Source organism: Neophocaena asiaeorientalis, unplaced genomic scaffold, assembly GCF_003031525.2.
Source record: "Neophocaena asiaeorientalis asiaeorientalis breed wild unplaced genomic scaffold, Neophocaena_asiaeorientalis_V1.1 scaffold225, whole genome shotgun sequence".
Taxonomy (NCBI): Eukaryota; Metazoa; Chordata; class Mammalia; order Artiodactyla; family Phocoenidae; genus Neophocaena; species Neophocaena asiaeorientalis.
This window is the reverse complement of record NW_020172364.1, coordinates 3,804,069-3,819,511: the sequence shown is the minus strand read 5'-3', so window position 1 is coordinate 3,819,511 and position 15,443 is coordinate 3,804,069. Positions and strand designations below refer to the sequence as shown.

Genomic DNA, 15,443 nt, shown 5'->3' with positions numbered 1-15,443 from the left:
AAGATAAGCTGGGATCCAAATTGTAAAAGTCTTATATTCCATTAAGCTAGGTGATAGGAGGGCCCTATTTGTCCACCACTGTAACCCTAGTGCCTAGTACAATGCCTGACACATAATCAGTACTCATTTACTTAATAAATTAATGTACTATATATAGTAGGCAGTGGGAAGGCAACTGAGATCTTTAAAAAATGTACACATGATGGGAACCATGCTTTAGAAAGATAAATGGGGCAGTGTGAAGATGGATGAGAGTAGAGGAGGAGACAGGCAAGGAGACTAATAAGAACCAGCAAGATGGCTATTGCAATGTCAAGGAAAGACAGGAGAGTTCAGTCTAGGAATGCAGCAGAAGGGGTCAAGAGAAGGAATAAGGAAAGAGACATTACTGAGGTAAAATCCAAAATTCCTGGTTACCATTTAAACAGTGTGTTTTGAGGGGTTGGGGGGGTTAAGAAAGAAGTCAAAGAAGATTCCAAGGTTTCCAGCTTGAGCAACTAGCAAAAGGTGATACTACTAACTGAGATAAGAAAGCAAAAAGAATAGCAGATAAAGCAGAATGAGTTTAGCTTTGAACAAGCTGATTCTGGGCAACAGACATTAAAGAAAAAAGTTCTGATCTTACCTCCTCTTTCAGCTGGACTACCTTCTGCCTTATCATTTCCATTCATATTCTTAAGAGAGCAGAGCAGTCCATACTCATTAACTCCACTTTCTCCACCCATTACCAGCTACTGACTACTACTCTTGCTGAAGTTACTAGTCAAATCCACCAGCCTATTTTCCGTTAGCATGCTCTTGTCCTGTACGCATCACTTAACACTACTGGCCATGCCCCACTTCTTGAAACTTTCTCTTCCCTTTGTTTCCAATACATCTCTTTGCTACTCCTCCAACTTATGTGGCCTCTTCTATCAGTCATGTTCTCTACTTGTCCTCAGCCCAACCTTTAAGTGATGTTGTTCCCCAGGATTATATTCTTGTCTCTTCCTACTTCACACACTTCCTACATGAACAAGCTAATCCATACTTATAGTTTCAAGTATGATGTCATGCTAATGACTCCATGCTAATGTCATACTAATGTATCTTTAGTACCAACATTTCTCTTGCAGTTTAGGCCATGTTTCTGACTGTTTTTCAGATATCTCCACACACAAGATTGCTAAGAACAGGATGAGGGTTAGCAAGGAGCTACTGTGTTACTTGAGAGCTGTACAAGAATGGAAGGACTGCCATAAGGAAAGGTAACAGAAACAATTCATAAATAAGAACTGCAGCACCAAGGTCTTAAGCAAGAGAATCAATCAGGATCTTATCTGATTTTCTTAAGCAGCCAGAGACATAATTAAAGAAAACAGATTAGCTAAATTAAGCCAGGGTTGAGGCTTATAGGATAAGTGGGGGGAAAAAAATGAGGAAGAGAATTGAGGGTATCAATAAGGCTGAATTTAAAATTACTAGCTACACAGCAGAGCTATCAATTCTCACAAATTGATGTGTAAAATCTACATAAGCCTATCAAACTTCAGCTGGGGTGTATGTGTGTGTGTGTGTGTGTGTGTGTGAACTAGTAAAGTGATTCTCAAACTTACGTGGAAATGAAAAAGACCAAGAATAAGCAAGGCAATCTTGAAGAACAACAACAAAGCTGGAAGATTTGAAACTGCTAGATATCAAGACCTATTATAAAGGTTCAGACATCAGAGTGTGCTATTGGGGCAAGTATAGAAAGACCCATGAAATCACACCAACACATATATGATCACCTGATTTAAAACAGAAGTGACACCGCAGAAAAGAATGGTGCTCAGTAAGTGCTGCTGCCTCATACCGCACACCATCACACACAAAAATTTCAGATTAATTGCAGATCTAATGTGAAAGGCAGAACAATGAAGATTTTAAAACAAAATAAGATAGCATCATCATGACTTTGGAATCTGCAAAATTTTCTTCAACTGGACGCACCAAAAAACTAATCATAATGGAAAAATTTAATAAGCTGAACTACTACTAAGAACTTGTGCTCATCAAAAGAAACCATTGAGAGTGAAAAGTAACCCACAGAATGGAAGAAGATATTTGCAATACATATATCTAATAAAAACTTATATCCATCAAATATAAAGAACTCTTATAAATAAGTTTTTAAAAAATCAATTGAATAGAAAAGTGGGCGAAAGACATGAAAAAGCAATTCACAAAAGAGATATCCAAATGGCCAGAACATACAAAGGTACCCCAATTTCATCAGTCTTCAGGGAAATTTAGATTAAAACTATGATGTGATATCACTACACACCTACAACTATGGATGGCTAAAGTGAAAAAGAGAGAAAAATTCAGAAGTTGATGAGGATATGGTAACCAGAACTTCCATATATTGCTGTAGGAAGTATATATTATCACAACCACTTTGAGGAACCTGTGGCAGTATCAACCAAAGCTGAACATGCCCATACCTGGTGACCTAGCAATTCTACTCTTAGGTACATACCCAGCAGAAATGTGTGTGAGTGCGTGTGTATGTATGTGTACACATGTGTGTATGTATCTAAAGATATGAATAAGAATATTCACAGCAGCACTCTTCATAGCAGCCAGAAACCAGATATTATAAAACTGCCCATAAACAGTTGAATGAATAAATAATGGTATATAACAAAGAATTTTATACAACAATGGGAATGGATGAACAATTGCATGCAGCAAAAATATGAATAAATCTAAAAACACAATATCGAGGGAAGTAAGTCAGATGCACAAAAGCACAAACTGTATAATTCCATTTATATGAAGTTCAAAGCAGCCAAGGCAGTCAATGCCGGTAGAAGTCAGGATAGTGATTATCCTGGTTGGGTACTGAAGGAGCACAAGAGGAGCTTCTGGGATGCTAGTAATGTTTCATTTCTTCATCTGGACTCTGGTTACACAGAGCATTCTGTTTGTGAAAATTCACCAAGCAGTACACTTATGACCTGTGCACTTTTTCTATATGTATGTTGTACCTCAATTAAAAGTTCAAAAGAAATTTCTGGCTGCACAATCCAACAGTAGAACTGAAGTGAAGCCAGGGCTACTCTCAGACACTGGGAGACTAAGAAGGATCAAGAGACTTGGTCCTGAAGAGGTCAAAGAGCATGTTTAATGGAGGTAAGAGAATGTGGGGGTAGGGGGAGGATTGTTAGGATTAGAGAACAAAATTTCAAAATTAAAAACCTCAGAAGTAGCATAGTTTCAAAGGATGACAAGGCCTAGTAACATTATTTCATGCCCTAAATTCTGAGATTTAGGATGTCTCAGTCATCTCTTTCTGTAAAATATCTTGGATGTACACTTCTTCCTAGCACCTTGTCAGGTTGATATTAACGAACTTCATAGAATATACGCACCCACGTATCCTGAAGTAAGTGCTTATTTATTTACACTTTCTACTTGTCTTTTTTTTCTTTCTTAAAATCATTTTCTTTCATACTTCTTCCCCCTTTTTCTCTTCATAACATTCTACAACTTAAATTATTTTTACTTTCACTTATTCCCTTGCCTCGCTCCCTGGTGGTATGAAAGCTGGCCAATTTCCAGTCCTATTTCTCTCTCAAAGTCAGAGACTGTCATGCAGCACTTTATAATCCCAGCATCTAACACTATGACCCAAATACACAAGGCACCCAAATTACTATTGAAGATGATAACAGTATCATCCTCTCAGTAAACCACTGATGACTATACTTGCTGTTACCAGTAGATAAGTAAATATTGCAAAGACAGTTTTCCTTCATTATGAACTACAGTCTCATTCATGAGCATTATTTTCTTTGCCATTATTATATAAAGATGTACAAATAGGGCTTTGTACACAGTCCTCTAAGATTATTTTTATTCTTCACTTAGTAACTGAAATAATATGTGATTAAGACCATGTTATCAAAACTGACTAAAATTAATCTCTTCATTGCTAAACGAAAGATTTCCTCTATATTAGGAAGCAATAAATAACCATCACTGTAACAGGATATTCTTTCATTGACCAAAGACTTCTTTGTCAAAATTAAAAACGCTTAAGTCTTATTAACACAGATCATACATAACATTTCTGAAGTTAAAATACATTCAAAGAATGTATTCAAAGAAACAGCGACATCAAGCTGATATTTTTTTAAAAAGAGATAAAAGAAAAATAAAAGATACAATTCACTGAGAAGGTAGTTTGCAAGTATAGATAAAGAAGTTATAAAGACCAGGGCCCAACCCACTCAGACATATGGGGTCAGTGGGCATTTCTATTGAGGAAGCTTTGCACCATTATCTTTTAGAAAACACAACTATGTATCTGAAATAGATTTTTAAAAATCTTTCTGAGGGCTTCCCTCGAGGTTAAGAGTCCGCCTGCCGATGCAGGGGACACAGGTTCGTGCCATGGTCTGGGAAGATCCCACATGCCGCAGAGCGGCTAGGCCTGTGAGCCATGGCTGCTGAGCCTGCACGTCCGGAGCCTGTGCTCCGCAACGAGAGAGGCCACAACAGTGAGAGGCCCAGTGAGAGGCACACGTACTGCAAAAAAAAAAAAAAAAAAAATATTTCTCAAATTAGAAGCTAAAGCCTCCAATGGGAGTCTTAAGCAAGTTTTTAAAGATCAAGAAGACTGAGCTGAAGAATTGTCAGCAGATGCAGGGTACAAAAAAACTGGCACACTTCACCAACATGTACTTCCACAGAGTTCCTTTATAAAGCCTTTATGATCTGCTAATTCAGAAAGGAACATCATTTCATAACTCTAAAAACCTTTTTAATAGAGATGGTATTCACAAGATAAACTATGGAGGCTTCGTTTTCTTTATACAGAACAGTGATGAAGTACATTACAAGGCTGCAGATGCTCTTTTGTATCAGAGGACGAGCTATTTGAATATCACTGGTAGAGATAACATTATCAAAACATAACACAAATCTCAAAAGTGTCATGAATTTAGTATTTCAACTCACTTACTAAAACATTTCTTTAATCTACCAAGTATGAGGCATTGTACTGGGCACAGAGATGAACAAGACATAGCTTCTGCCCTTGAGAAGCTCACAACCTAGATCAGCATGTCCAACAGAACTTTTTGCAATAATGGAAATATTCTGTATCTATGCTGTTCACTACAGTAGCCACTAGCCACATGTGACAACTGAGCACTTGAAGTGTGCCCTGTATAACTGAGTAAATGAAGTTTTAATTTTTATTTAACTGTAATCAATTTAAATTTAAATTGTCACATGTGACTATTGGCTCCCATATTCGACAATGCAGGTCTAGAGACATACACTATAACCCAGAAGTATTCAAATCAATGTCATAAAATGATAGCGATCATTAGTATATACTTACTTCATTTAGTATGCTTTCCAGTGTTGGAGGAGTATCAACTTGAGGAATATCAAACTCCTTATCATCAATCTAAATAGAGAAAAGAAATTAATGCTCACATAATAATGCTTTCCCTCTTATAATTGTGAGGGCGTTTTAACTGATTAGAACCATTATCAATTAAGAGACAAACATACCACCAAACTCTTCACACAGACAGCCAACTCAATAATCTATGATAGAAAGGGTCAGGTCAAAAGACTACAGACTATCCGCATATTCAGTGATTATCAAGGACAAATATGCACTGATGCCACCATCCTGACAGCCCTTTCCAGAAAGCTTCTGTTGAAGGGCTTTGGCATCTGCTTCCTTAAACAAAACAGCATTTCTTACGACAAGCCCTAATTTTCTAAGTTTAGACATAAGCCATAAGCAATACACAAAGGACTGACACTGCATTTCTTAGTATTTCATAAATTATGGTGGTGGATGATTAGGTCAAACAACTTGTCATTAAATAGTCTCATGGCCACAAAAACCTATTAATATCAAACCAATGAGGAAAAAAATCACTGCACAAGAATTCTAAACCTACCACTAGCTCTATGATATTGAGACATCATTCAACATAGCTGCACTTCAGTTTCTTCCCCCACAAAACGGAGTATCAGTGTTGTGAAGCTCAAATGAGAAGATGTATTAAAGTGTTTCATAAACTGTAATGAGCTATACAAATGAAGAGTAATATTATTGCATAAAACTGTATACAGATGCCTATTAATCTATGCAAAAAATGATATATTTAGAGTCTTTGGATCATAAAGTACACTCTAACCAACATTTTGGTTAAACCTCAAACCTGACAAAAGCTGAATTTTTACCAGATCATTTTTGAACTCCAGTTCCTTGTCCAGATCTATGTAGGAGAATTTTGAAAGTGAAGCTTCCAGATTGAGAGACTTATTCAGTTCTTCATCAGTAGTCTTGGCACAGAGGCTCTGTTCCACATTTTCATGGTCTGGTTCATTGTCCATGTTTACTTTTAATAACTGTATTCGGTCAATCCAAGCAAGTTTTTGTTTGTTTTGTTCTGTTTTTTGGGCTTAGATCATGATGAACTGAATGATGATCTCTTTTCAAAAAAGAAAAAATATTTAGCATTTAGATTTCCTCAACTGGACATTCCAAAGACTTACTGGGTCAGACTTCTGTGGAAACTGATTCTTCACTCAATCATCTGACTACAGGCAAACAGAAATCAATCCTAGGGTATGGGTTATGATATGCAGGGAGGGTTTCTATGGCAGCACAAAGGAGGAACATCTGACTCAGGAGTCTAGGAAGTGGTCCACCACCCGAAATCCTAAGTCTGGTGATAGTGACAGACTTGGGGCAAGCTCAGCCACTAGACCTGGTACCAACTAGATTTATGTACCTAAGAATAAGAGGGTAACTGGTGCCAAAAGCTGCAATTAACCCCTTCTTCACACTCCCAAACCTGAGCATATCTCCAGTTCTCCTTGAAGATAAGCATATAGTCCAGTTTTGTCACTGTCATCCATACAGGGCCAGAGACCTCTAAGGGAACTTAGTGCAGACACAGAGGGCGCAGAATGGATAGCTAGTCACTTAACAGGACACTAGCAAATCTAAAGGTTCAGATCTATTAGAGGAGACAACAATGATGCCAGGATAAAATAATTCCACAGGGCTTCCCTGGTGGAGCAGTGGTTGAGAGTCCGCCTGCCGATGCAGGGGACACAGGTTCGAGCCCTGGTCCAGGAAGATCCCACATGCCGCAGAGCAACTAAGCCCATGCGCCACAACTACTGAGCCTGTGCTCTAGAGCCCACGCGCCACAACTGCTGAAGCCCATGAGCTCTAGGGCCTGTGCTTCACAACAAGAGAAGCCACCACAATGAGAAGCACGTGCACCGCAATGAAGAGTAGCTCCTGCTCGCCACAACTAGAGAAAGCCCACGTGCAACGAAGGCCCAACACAGCCTAAAATAAATAAATTTATTTTAAAAAAAAAACATGCACTCATGATACAATCTGAGTGTGGGAAGAGTGCCTGCTCACATTTGTATGCTGGTGAGTTTAAGGAACATTTAAAAATAATAATAAGTTAAAAAATAAAATAACATGCCCAAAACTCACTAACAATTTTATCTGGTTATGGTCATTTTTTTAGTACACTTAAAATGAATTTCACTTCCTTCAATATTTCTTTTTATCATATTTTTAAAAATGAATATCTACTTTGCATAAGAAAGACACGCAGACTCATGAAGACTGATTTTTCAAGAGCTGAAACCAACTTTTCTAGCTAGTACATTTGGTACATTACCAAACAGACTAATTCCTTTCACATGTTGCAGAAGATAGACTCTAACGCTCTGTCCTACAAACACATGCTATCAACTACATTCCTAGAAGACATAACTGAGGGCACTCTGTAACTGGCAACATTTGAAAGCATCTTTCCAATCTCGGGTACTGAATGTACTTCTCCTTCTACAATGAGCCAAAGGCAGAAGCAATATTAGCGTTTACAAGCCCTTCTTCAAAGAAGACTGAATTGGCTCATGACAAATTCCTTCTTAATAAAGTTCACTCTTGTTTGTACCACTTAGCAAAAATGATTTCAATTAGTCAAGGAATGTTTGCAAGCATGCACAAATTCACATTCAGTGTTTCCTGAGTACAGTTAAGTTTTATTCTTACACATTTTTTTAAATAGTGGAAAAGACCACATAACAAGAAAAAAACTTTAAATGATTCAATAACCTAAAATGTTTCATTCTTCACATTTGTGTCCCCAGAATAACTCAGAAAGGAAAACAATTTTTTCCTGGTTCTTTTTAAATCTTCTATCTGGAGTTAATGAAAGGTTCTCAGAACAGCTCAGCATCTGTGAACACCAATACCGCACTGAAGAAGTTTCAAGAAATCAAGCATTCTCTGAAAACAATAACATCATCCTGCCATGCTACCCTACTTCATTTCCAACCTTCATTTCACCGAGCTCCTGTTAGTGTGATGTGGCGGCAAACTGGAAAGAACATAAACCAAAGAGTCCATTAAAACCATATTTGAATCGGGGTTTACCAATTCCTATCTATGACCTTGGTCAATTTGTCTACCCTTTCTGAGCCCCTCTATTTCTACATCTGTAAGATGAAATATTGTGGCCAATTGTGCTGTTTGCCCAGAGCATCACCTCTTGTTCTGGGAAAGCCTCCTTCAAACCATGTGGTTCTTGTAGAAGCTGCCAATCAAAAAGCCCCTGGTAACAGAGATTGCACGATATAGCCAGGGTCCTTCACCAGGATTCACTAAAATGGAACTGGTAAGGAAGAGCCATTTCCACTGTTCTTTAAACAATGAATAAGGCTGAGCAATATTCCCCACCCTCCACCCCATCCTGTTCTGCAGAAAAGGAGGTCATTTATTCAACACGTATCAACTAAACATCTACTATGCATCTGTCACTGGAGATCTGTCTCTATCAACAGAATTTATACTCTAGGTACAAATTCTCTAGCAAGAATGAAAGCAATCTATAAACAGAAGCAGAGACGAGGAGGAACGAGTGTCCTGATATCATTCAGGCTCCAGATTCCAGTCTTTTATGATGTTAGCTCCGGCCACAGCTTTCTGGCATTTTGGCTACATAAGCCAACACACTCTCCCAATTTTTCTTTTTTTCGGGTGGGGGTGGGGGGAGGTGGGGGTCACTTACAATTGAGAGTCCTGATTCTTAGGAATGCAACTACCTATTTTGCAGTTACTGTGAAGAATAAATGATATAATGACTGTAAAGCACTTAGAATAATGCCTGGACACAGTTTAGGTTTTCAAGAAATTTAAAATTTCCTCAAGATTTCCAAATTCTTCTAAAGTTAAAGACCCTGAAACAAGAATGTGTTAGAATGTGACCTATATTGGGCCAGGTAAATGAGGAACTCTTCCACCAGTTTTTTTAACCTTGGCAGACATTCCCAACTGTTCTCAAGTTCCAGGATCCTACTTATTCACTGACATTCTCTTCCTCCCAAAAGTGTTATATGAGACAGTTTTCAAATTACACTGAAATCAAATCAAGTTTGTTTTTTTTTAAATATACTATATCCCCCAAAAGATATCACAAAATCATGATATGAAAGCAATTTTACACATCAACTTTGTTTCTGGTCATCCCAATCCAAGTATTTCTCTTCTTCCATTTCTTTGTTTCATCTTCTTGTGGTTTGTTTTGTGAAGAAAAATGTAATACAGAATTAACTTCTATTTGTTTTCTATTATCTTTCTCTGGTAAATGGACTCTTTTTTAACAGCTCCCCAATGCCTACAGGATAAAATTCCAAATTCTAAGCCATTCCAGGCAGAATAACAGCTCCTTTATGACTAAACTTATTATTTGTATTCAGAGTCCTTCAAGAATAACTTCGAGGACTTCCCTGGTGGCTCAGTGGTTGAGAATCCACCTGCCAATGCAAGGGACACACACAACTACTGAGCCTGTGCTCTAGAACCCACGTGCCACAACTACTGAAGCCTCTGCACCTAGAGCCCGTGCTCCGCAAGAGAAGCCACCGTGATAAGAAGCCCACGCACTGCAACCAAGAGCAGCCCCCACTCGCAGCAACTAGAGAAAGCCCGCACACAGCAACGAGGACATAGCGCAGCCCAAAAAAAAGAATAGCTACCACTTTCCCTCCATGTCTGCTCACACTAATTCACCTTCCCTTTCCTTTTCCTTCCATTTATCTAAATTCCTTCTTTCCATCCTTCCTTCTGGGAACCTTCCTTCCCTAAACATCCTCTGAATCCAGAATGCATGTCTTCTTTAGAACAGCAGCTTGGCGCTTTCCTTATATTGATTCATTAGTTAACTTACCATGTGACTACTTCTTTTCTCCCCAGCTGCACAACAGAAATGGGGTCAGGTGTTTTTGTATACTCCACATCACTGGGCTCACTGACTTGCATAGCTAGGCAGACATTCAATAAATATCTGCTGATCAACACAAGAATTGGAATATAAGAATAACACCTGTGTTGCAAATTAAATATACCTTTTTTTTGGGGATTTTTGTTTTTGCGGTACGTGGACCTCTCACTGTTGTAGCCTCTCCCGTTGCGGAGCACAGGCTCCAGACGCGCAGGCTCAGCGGCCATGGCTCACGGGTCCAGCCGCTCCGCGGCATGTGGGATCTTCCCAGACTGAGGCACAAACCCGTGTCCCCTGCATCAGCAGGCGGACTCTCAACCACTGTGCCACCAGGGAAGCCCTAAACATACCAGTTTTATTACCTGTAATTGTTAAGCTTCAGATGATATTATTTGACTTATAGCATGCAGGAATCTATGCCATAATAAACCAAGTTATAATTGAGTTCTACCTTTATGTAATGAGGCCTGTCAACTACAGATGATCATCTTCATCCTTCAGATAGCAGCTAAAACTCTGCTTCCTCAAAAAAGCTTCTTTTTGTCCTGCTCAACTAAACTAAGTTCCTGGTTAATAAGCACCTATAACATTGTTCTCCTTTTATCACACTTACCACATTGCAATCATTTTTCCATGTCTGAACCTCCATTCCCTTCCCTCAACTGGAATGTAGGTTCCAGGAAAATGAAGACCATATCTCCCTTTTTTCATCACTGTATTCCCAGTGCCTAATTACATAGTAACTATTCACCCCACCAATCCATCCACCTAACCACCTCCCCTCCACCCTCCCTCCCTAGGTAAGCAGCCAAGCAACACTGCATCACTGGCTTCCAGAGCCTTAAACAGCAGTTCTGGTCATTCAAAATAAGATATGGTTAGTCATTCTGCCCACAAAAGCCTCCCATCTTGCAAGTTCCCCTCTTTGCATCTAAGTGAGTTTTTTTTTTAATCCCTAACATTGATTTTTTTAAATGATCATTTCGCTCACGTATGACATGACACAAACTCCAGAATTTCAAATATTTTGTTTTTTTTACATTAATTCAGCCTATAGGCCAAGATGAAAACAGTGAAAATGTATCATATGTTCATTCAATTTATAGGAATTCAACCATTATCTACAGCAAATGGAAAGAGAAGAAAAGAAATGATTCACACAGAGCCAGGGACTCTGCATACCGCTCCACTCAATAACTACAAGCTTCAGAGTATGCATGGGGGGAGGGGGTGGGTATCCACTGGCTTTTTGGTCAGTCTCACTTCTCGCATGCCTCATACACGGCAATTTGTTTCACCTGTTCCAACATCGAGCAAAAACTGGCCGTGCTGGACTTCCTGGGAGATCAGTCTCCAACATGACTCCTTCCCCAGGTACTCAATCTTCAAGATACTTTTTGAGGGTGCTCAAGTTTCACCCTTACTCATCAACTTCAGAAACAGACCCATCTTTCCTTTGGAAGACCACTCCTCCTCCACTTCAACCATGTAATTTTGGTGGTGCTGCCAATCAAATACCCTCTGTGCTTGGCCAGAAGAATAAGCACATGACATTCTTGTATCCAATCTGGCCAACCAGTGTCCTTCCCTGAAACTTATAAATATTGGAGGTAGGAGATTTCTCTCTAGGGTGCTTAAGCTTGGATGACATAACACAAAGGCTGTTATACAGAATGAAGATAATTCACACATTAATTCAAAATTCACTTAAGAATAGAACAGTTTGTTCTTACAAATATATACAGATGACGCCCGAAGCTGTAGGTTAAGAGAAGATGTTATCTAAACTCTGTGAAAACTATAAACAAAAGTTAAACATACTTAAGTTCAAAAGGCCTTACTTTTCATTCACATACAGAACTGACATTTGGTGTCACAATGGTTGATATGTCTATGAAAGGGTGGGAAAGAGTTGAAAAATCACCAAGAGGTCCCAATATTCTGGAAGACAGAAAACATCCATCTGCTGATACTGGTCCAGGTACAAAGGAAATGTATAGAGGATAATCAACATACTATTCCCTTGACCTCTGGAAAAAATTTCCTCACATATGTCTCTTTGACATACAAAGCCAATAGTTCAACCAGAATTTTTTCTCCCATTTATCGTTATTCTGCATTCTATGGAACACACCAGCTATTGACAGAGATTTCAATAGCTACTCTTCTTAAATTTAACCATGAGCAAACCCATATCTTACACAAACATATGTAGAGCCTCCATCCCCATTTATATTAGAGATACTTGAAACACACACCTGATACTTAATTTATCTCCTAATCGCAGACATCTGGAGTAAAGTTGGCACCACAAGTTACCGACCACGTTTGGCTTGTTTGCTGTGGGTCGGGGAGTATGGTAGAGGACACAGCCTTCCTGACCATTCCAGTATCAATCTAACATTAGCAGGGTATGAAGGAGGCATGCCTGTTTGGAGAAGGCTCCCCAGCAGTTCCTGACCACCCGTAGCCATGAAACCTTTCTCACTGATACTACTTCATCCCACCTTTCCTCCTTTGAAACACACCCAAACATTTTAGGCAGCTCTGTTTCCATCTGCCCCACCACTCCTTCCCCAAGTACCACACTTGGAGAACTAACCAGGACACAGGAATGGCCTCGAACATCAGAGACCCACGTGTCCCCTGCTGCCCTCACTCTGGGGCACACGTTGCAAGCAGAGAGAAACTGGACCGAGCCTCACAGGGTGCGCACCAATCCTTAGATGGACACCCCATCTAAGCTTCTGCCTCACACTCGGGAAGCACACTTATCCCAGGCCTCGAGGGATGGAGGAGCCTACACCTGCGCCCCAGACCCCAAAGGCGGGCTACACACCTGTTCCGCTGCGGGAGGGAAGTGATTACCGGCCTCCAAGGCTCACAATCTGGAGAAGCGGGTGCACCTGCACCTCAGCTTCACATTCTTTGGAACCAACAAGTGGAAACTGCCTAACCCAAGTTCCAGGCCAAACACAGGACACTCTCCTCCGCCCCAGAGTCAACCCCGCCCGGACGGTGGGCCCTGGCCCTGTTAGCCCATCAGGGGCCGCTCGGTCAGCCACTCCAAGGCCGCCCCGCTGTCGCGCGGGGGAAAGGGCCGAGGCTCAAGGACCCGGCACGCGTTCTCCTGCCGCCCCGGGTACAGCCCCCCCACCCCTGCCCCCACCCCGTTGGCCCGCTCTCCGGAGATTCGTTACCTGAGCTCTCAGCCTGTCCAGTCCAGCACCCCCAGCCCGCGCGACCCGCCCCCTGCTCTAGCCCCACGCACGCGCAGTATCTACCCGGTGGCCACGCTTCCGCTTTCCTCTTCTCACCCGGGTCTCTCCTGGGCGGTCCGTCCCTCTACACCACGCCCCCATTTAAAGGGCCAGAGATACACTGTCTCACCCCAGGGACTTCTGGCGTGATTAACATCGTTAGGAACCGGAGAGTGGAAACGTCAGAGGAGGAGAGTAGACCAATAAATAGTAGTCCGTTAGATGAGAAGAGAAACCCTCCTCCAGCCCTATGTCAGTGAATTTATCTAGCATTTAAGAAAGTGAACCTATCTTCAGCCAGCCCAGAAAGGGTAGTTGATTCCCAACCAGTGATTTTTAATTTTAATCTTTTTAAATACGAATATAGAATTACCAGCTTTTTATTTTGCCAAATAAAGACAATTAGCACACACACACTAGAAATCAACTATTATTTTCTAATTTACCGTCAACATTGCTCCATAAAAATACATCTTAACAGCAAAAGTATAGGAGAGATACGCTCTCAAATAAAGGAGAGATCTTTAAAATGGATAGAAATATGTTTATTTCTCGTATTCCTCCTCAAGAAAGATGAACACTTTCAGGACAGACTGGTTTTTAGAGGCACCACTGTAGATAACGTGGGCCCCAGGACACAGATCTTATGCCTACTGGGGCCTATGGTCAAGGAAATAGAAGGAGGAAGCACACCAGAAAATGTTCCTGGAAGGAGATAGAGAAAATATTCAGTTGGGGAGACATTTGTTGAGCATCAATCCGGTTCACTATACTTCTGGGTCTTTGAAGGACCCAAAGGTGGGTAAGACACAGCCCTGCCCTCCAGGTACTCTAAGAGCTCAGTGTACAGACAAAGCTACAGTGCAAGGCAGGCTGTTTTGAGTGCCATAAGAAAGGTATGAGATCATCATTTCAGGATCACACATGAGGGAAAATGGGGAACACTTCAGGGAGGATGTGCTGTCTTATTAGGACGCTGAAGGATTTCAGTAGGCAGAGAGCAGGGAGAATTCCTAGCTGAGGGAACAGTGGGATTAAAGGCAGTACAAAGCAAGATTGGAGACAAGCTGCTGGCCTGATGTGGCTCTGACATGGGCAGTGGCTTTCAAATTTTTTGATCATCACTCACAGTAAGAAATACATTTCAGCTATGACCTAGTAACCTAGCGTGTGTGTGTGTGTGTGTGTGTGTGTGTGTGTGTGTGCGCGTGCATGTGTGTACACCCTGTGACATTGTCTTTAGTATGTGCAATGCAACTTGGTATTTTCTATTTTTTTTTTTTGATGCTGGTTAAAAAATTGATTTCATGACACTAATACATAGCAACCCATAGCTTGAAAGCACTGGTGTAGAGTGTGTTAGAGGTACAAAAGGCTCGAACCAGATCCAGGGGAGCATTAATGCCAAGCTGGTGGGTCTGATCTTCTGGTAAGAGCCTTTGGAAGTTCTTAAGCAGAGGAGTGGCATAACTGTAGCTGTACTTTAGAACTCTGGAGACCTGTCTTTAGTTCTGAATATCACATTTTTAGAGGAAACTTATTAAACAGGAGCCTGTCTGGAGCAAGGTAAGCAGGCTGGTGAAATCGGAGACCCTGACAGACAACAGCTGAAAGTGTTAGGCAGAGAGGAAATTGACAGAAGTGGGGAGAGCTGGGTTATGGAGGTGGGAGGTGGGGAAGGTTGCTAACTGACCTTCTTGAAACATCTCTGCAGCAGTTGTAAACTTACTCTGTGTAACTCTAGAAAGTAGACCTGGGACCTGTGGATAGATGTTGTAGGGAAGCAATTCCAACTCACAGTCAGGAGTGTTTTAGCATGGTCCAACTGACATGCTGTCCTTTATAGGGCTATCTACATTAATTTAAAAAA

At 40.7% G+C, this 15,443-nt stretch overlaps 1 protein-coding gene across 5 annotated transcripts in view; it reads right to left on the bottom strand.

Annotated features, from left to right (window-relative positions):
* Positions 1-13,564, bottom strand: part of VPS8 (VPS8 subunit of CORVET complex) — a 282,062-nt gene extending 268,498 nt beyond the window's left edge. For 3 of the 5 annotated variants that reach the window (XM_024768398.1, XM_024768407.1, XM_024768427.1), the window contains exons 1-2: positions 6,238-6,390; positions 5,375-5,443 (exon numbers count right to left, since the gene is read on the bottom strand). In XM_024768398.1, coding sequence (XP_024624166.1) covers positions 5,375-5,443; positions 6,238-6,390 — 222 coding nt within the window. Of the gene's footprint in view, positions 1-5,374; positions 5,444-6,237; positions 6,489-13,513 lie in introns of those variants that run through there. The other 2 variants (XM_024768391.1, XM_024768418.1) reach the window with 1 other exon arrangement.
* Positions 13,565-15,443: the final 1,879 nt, after the last annotated feature.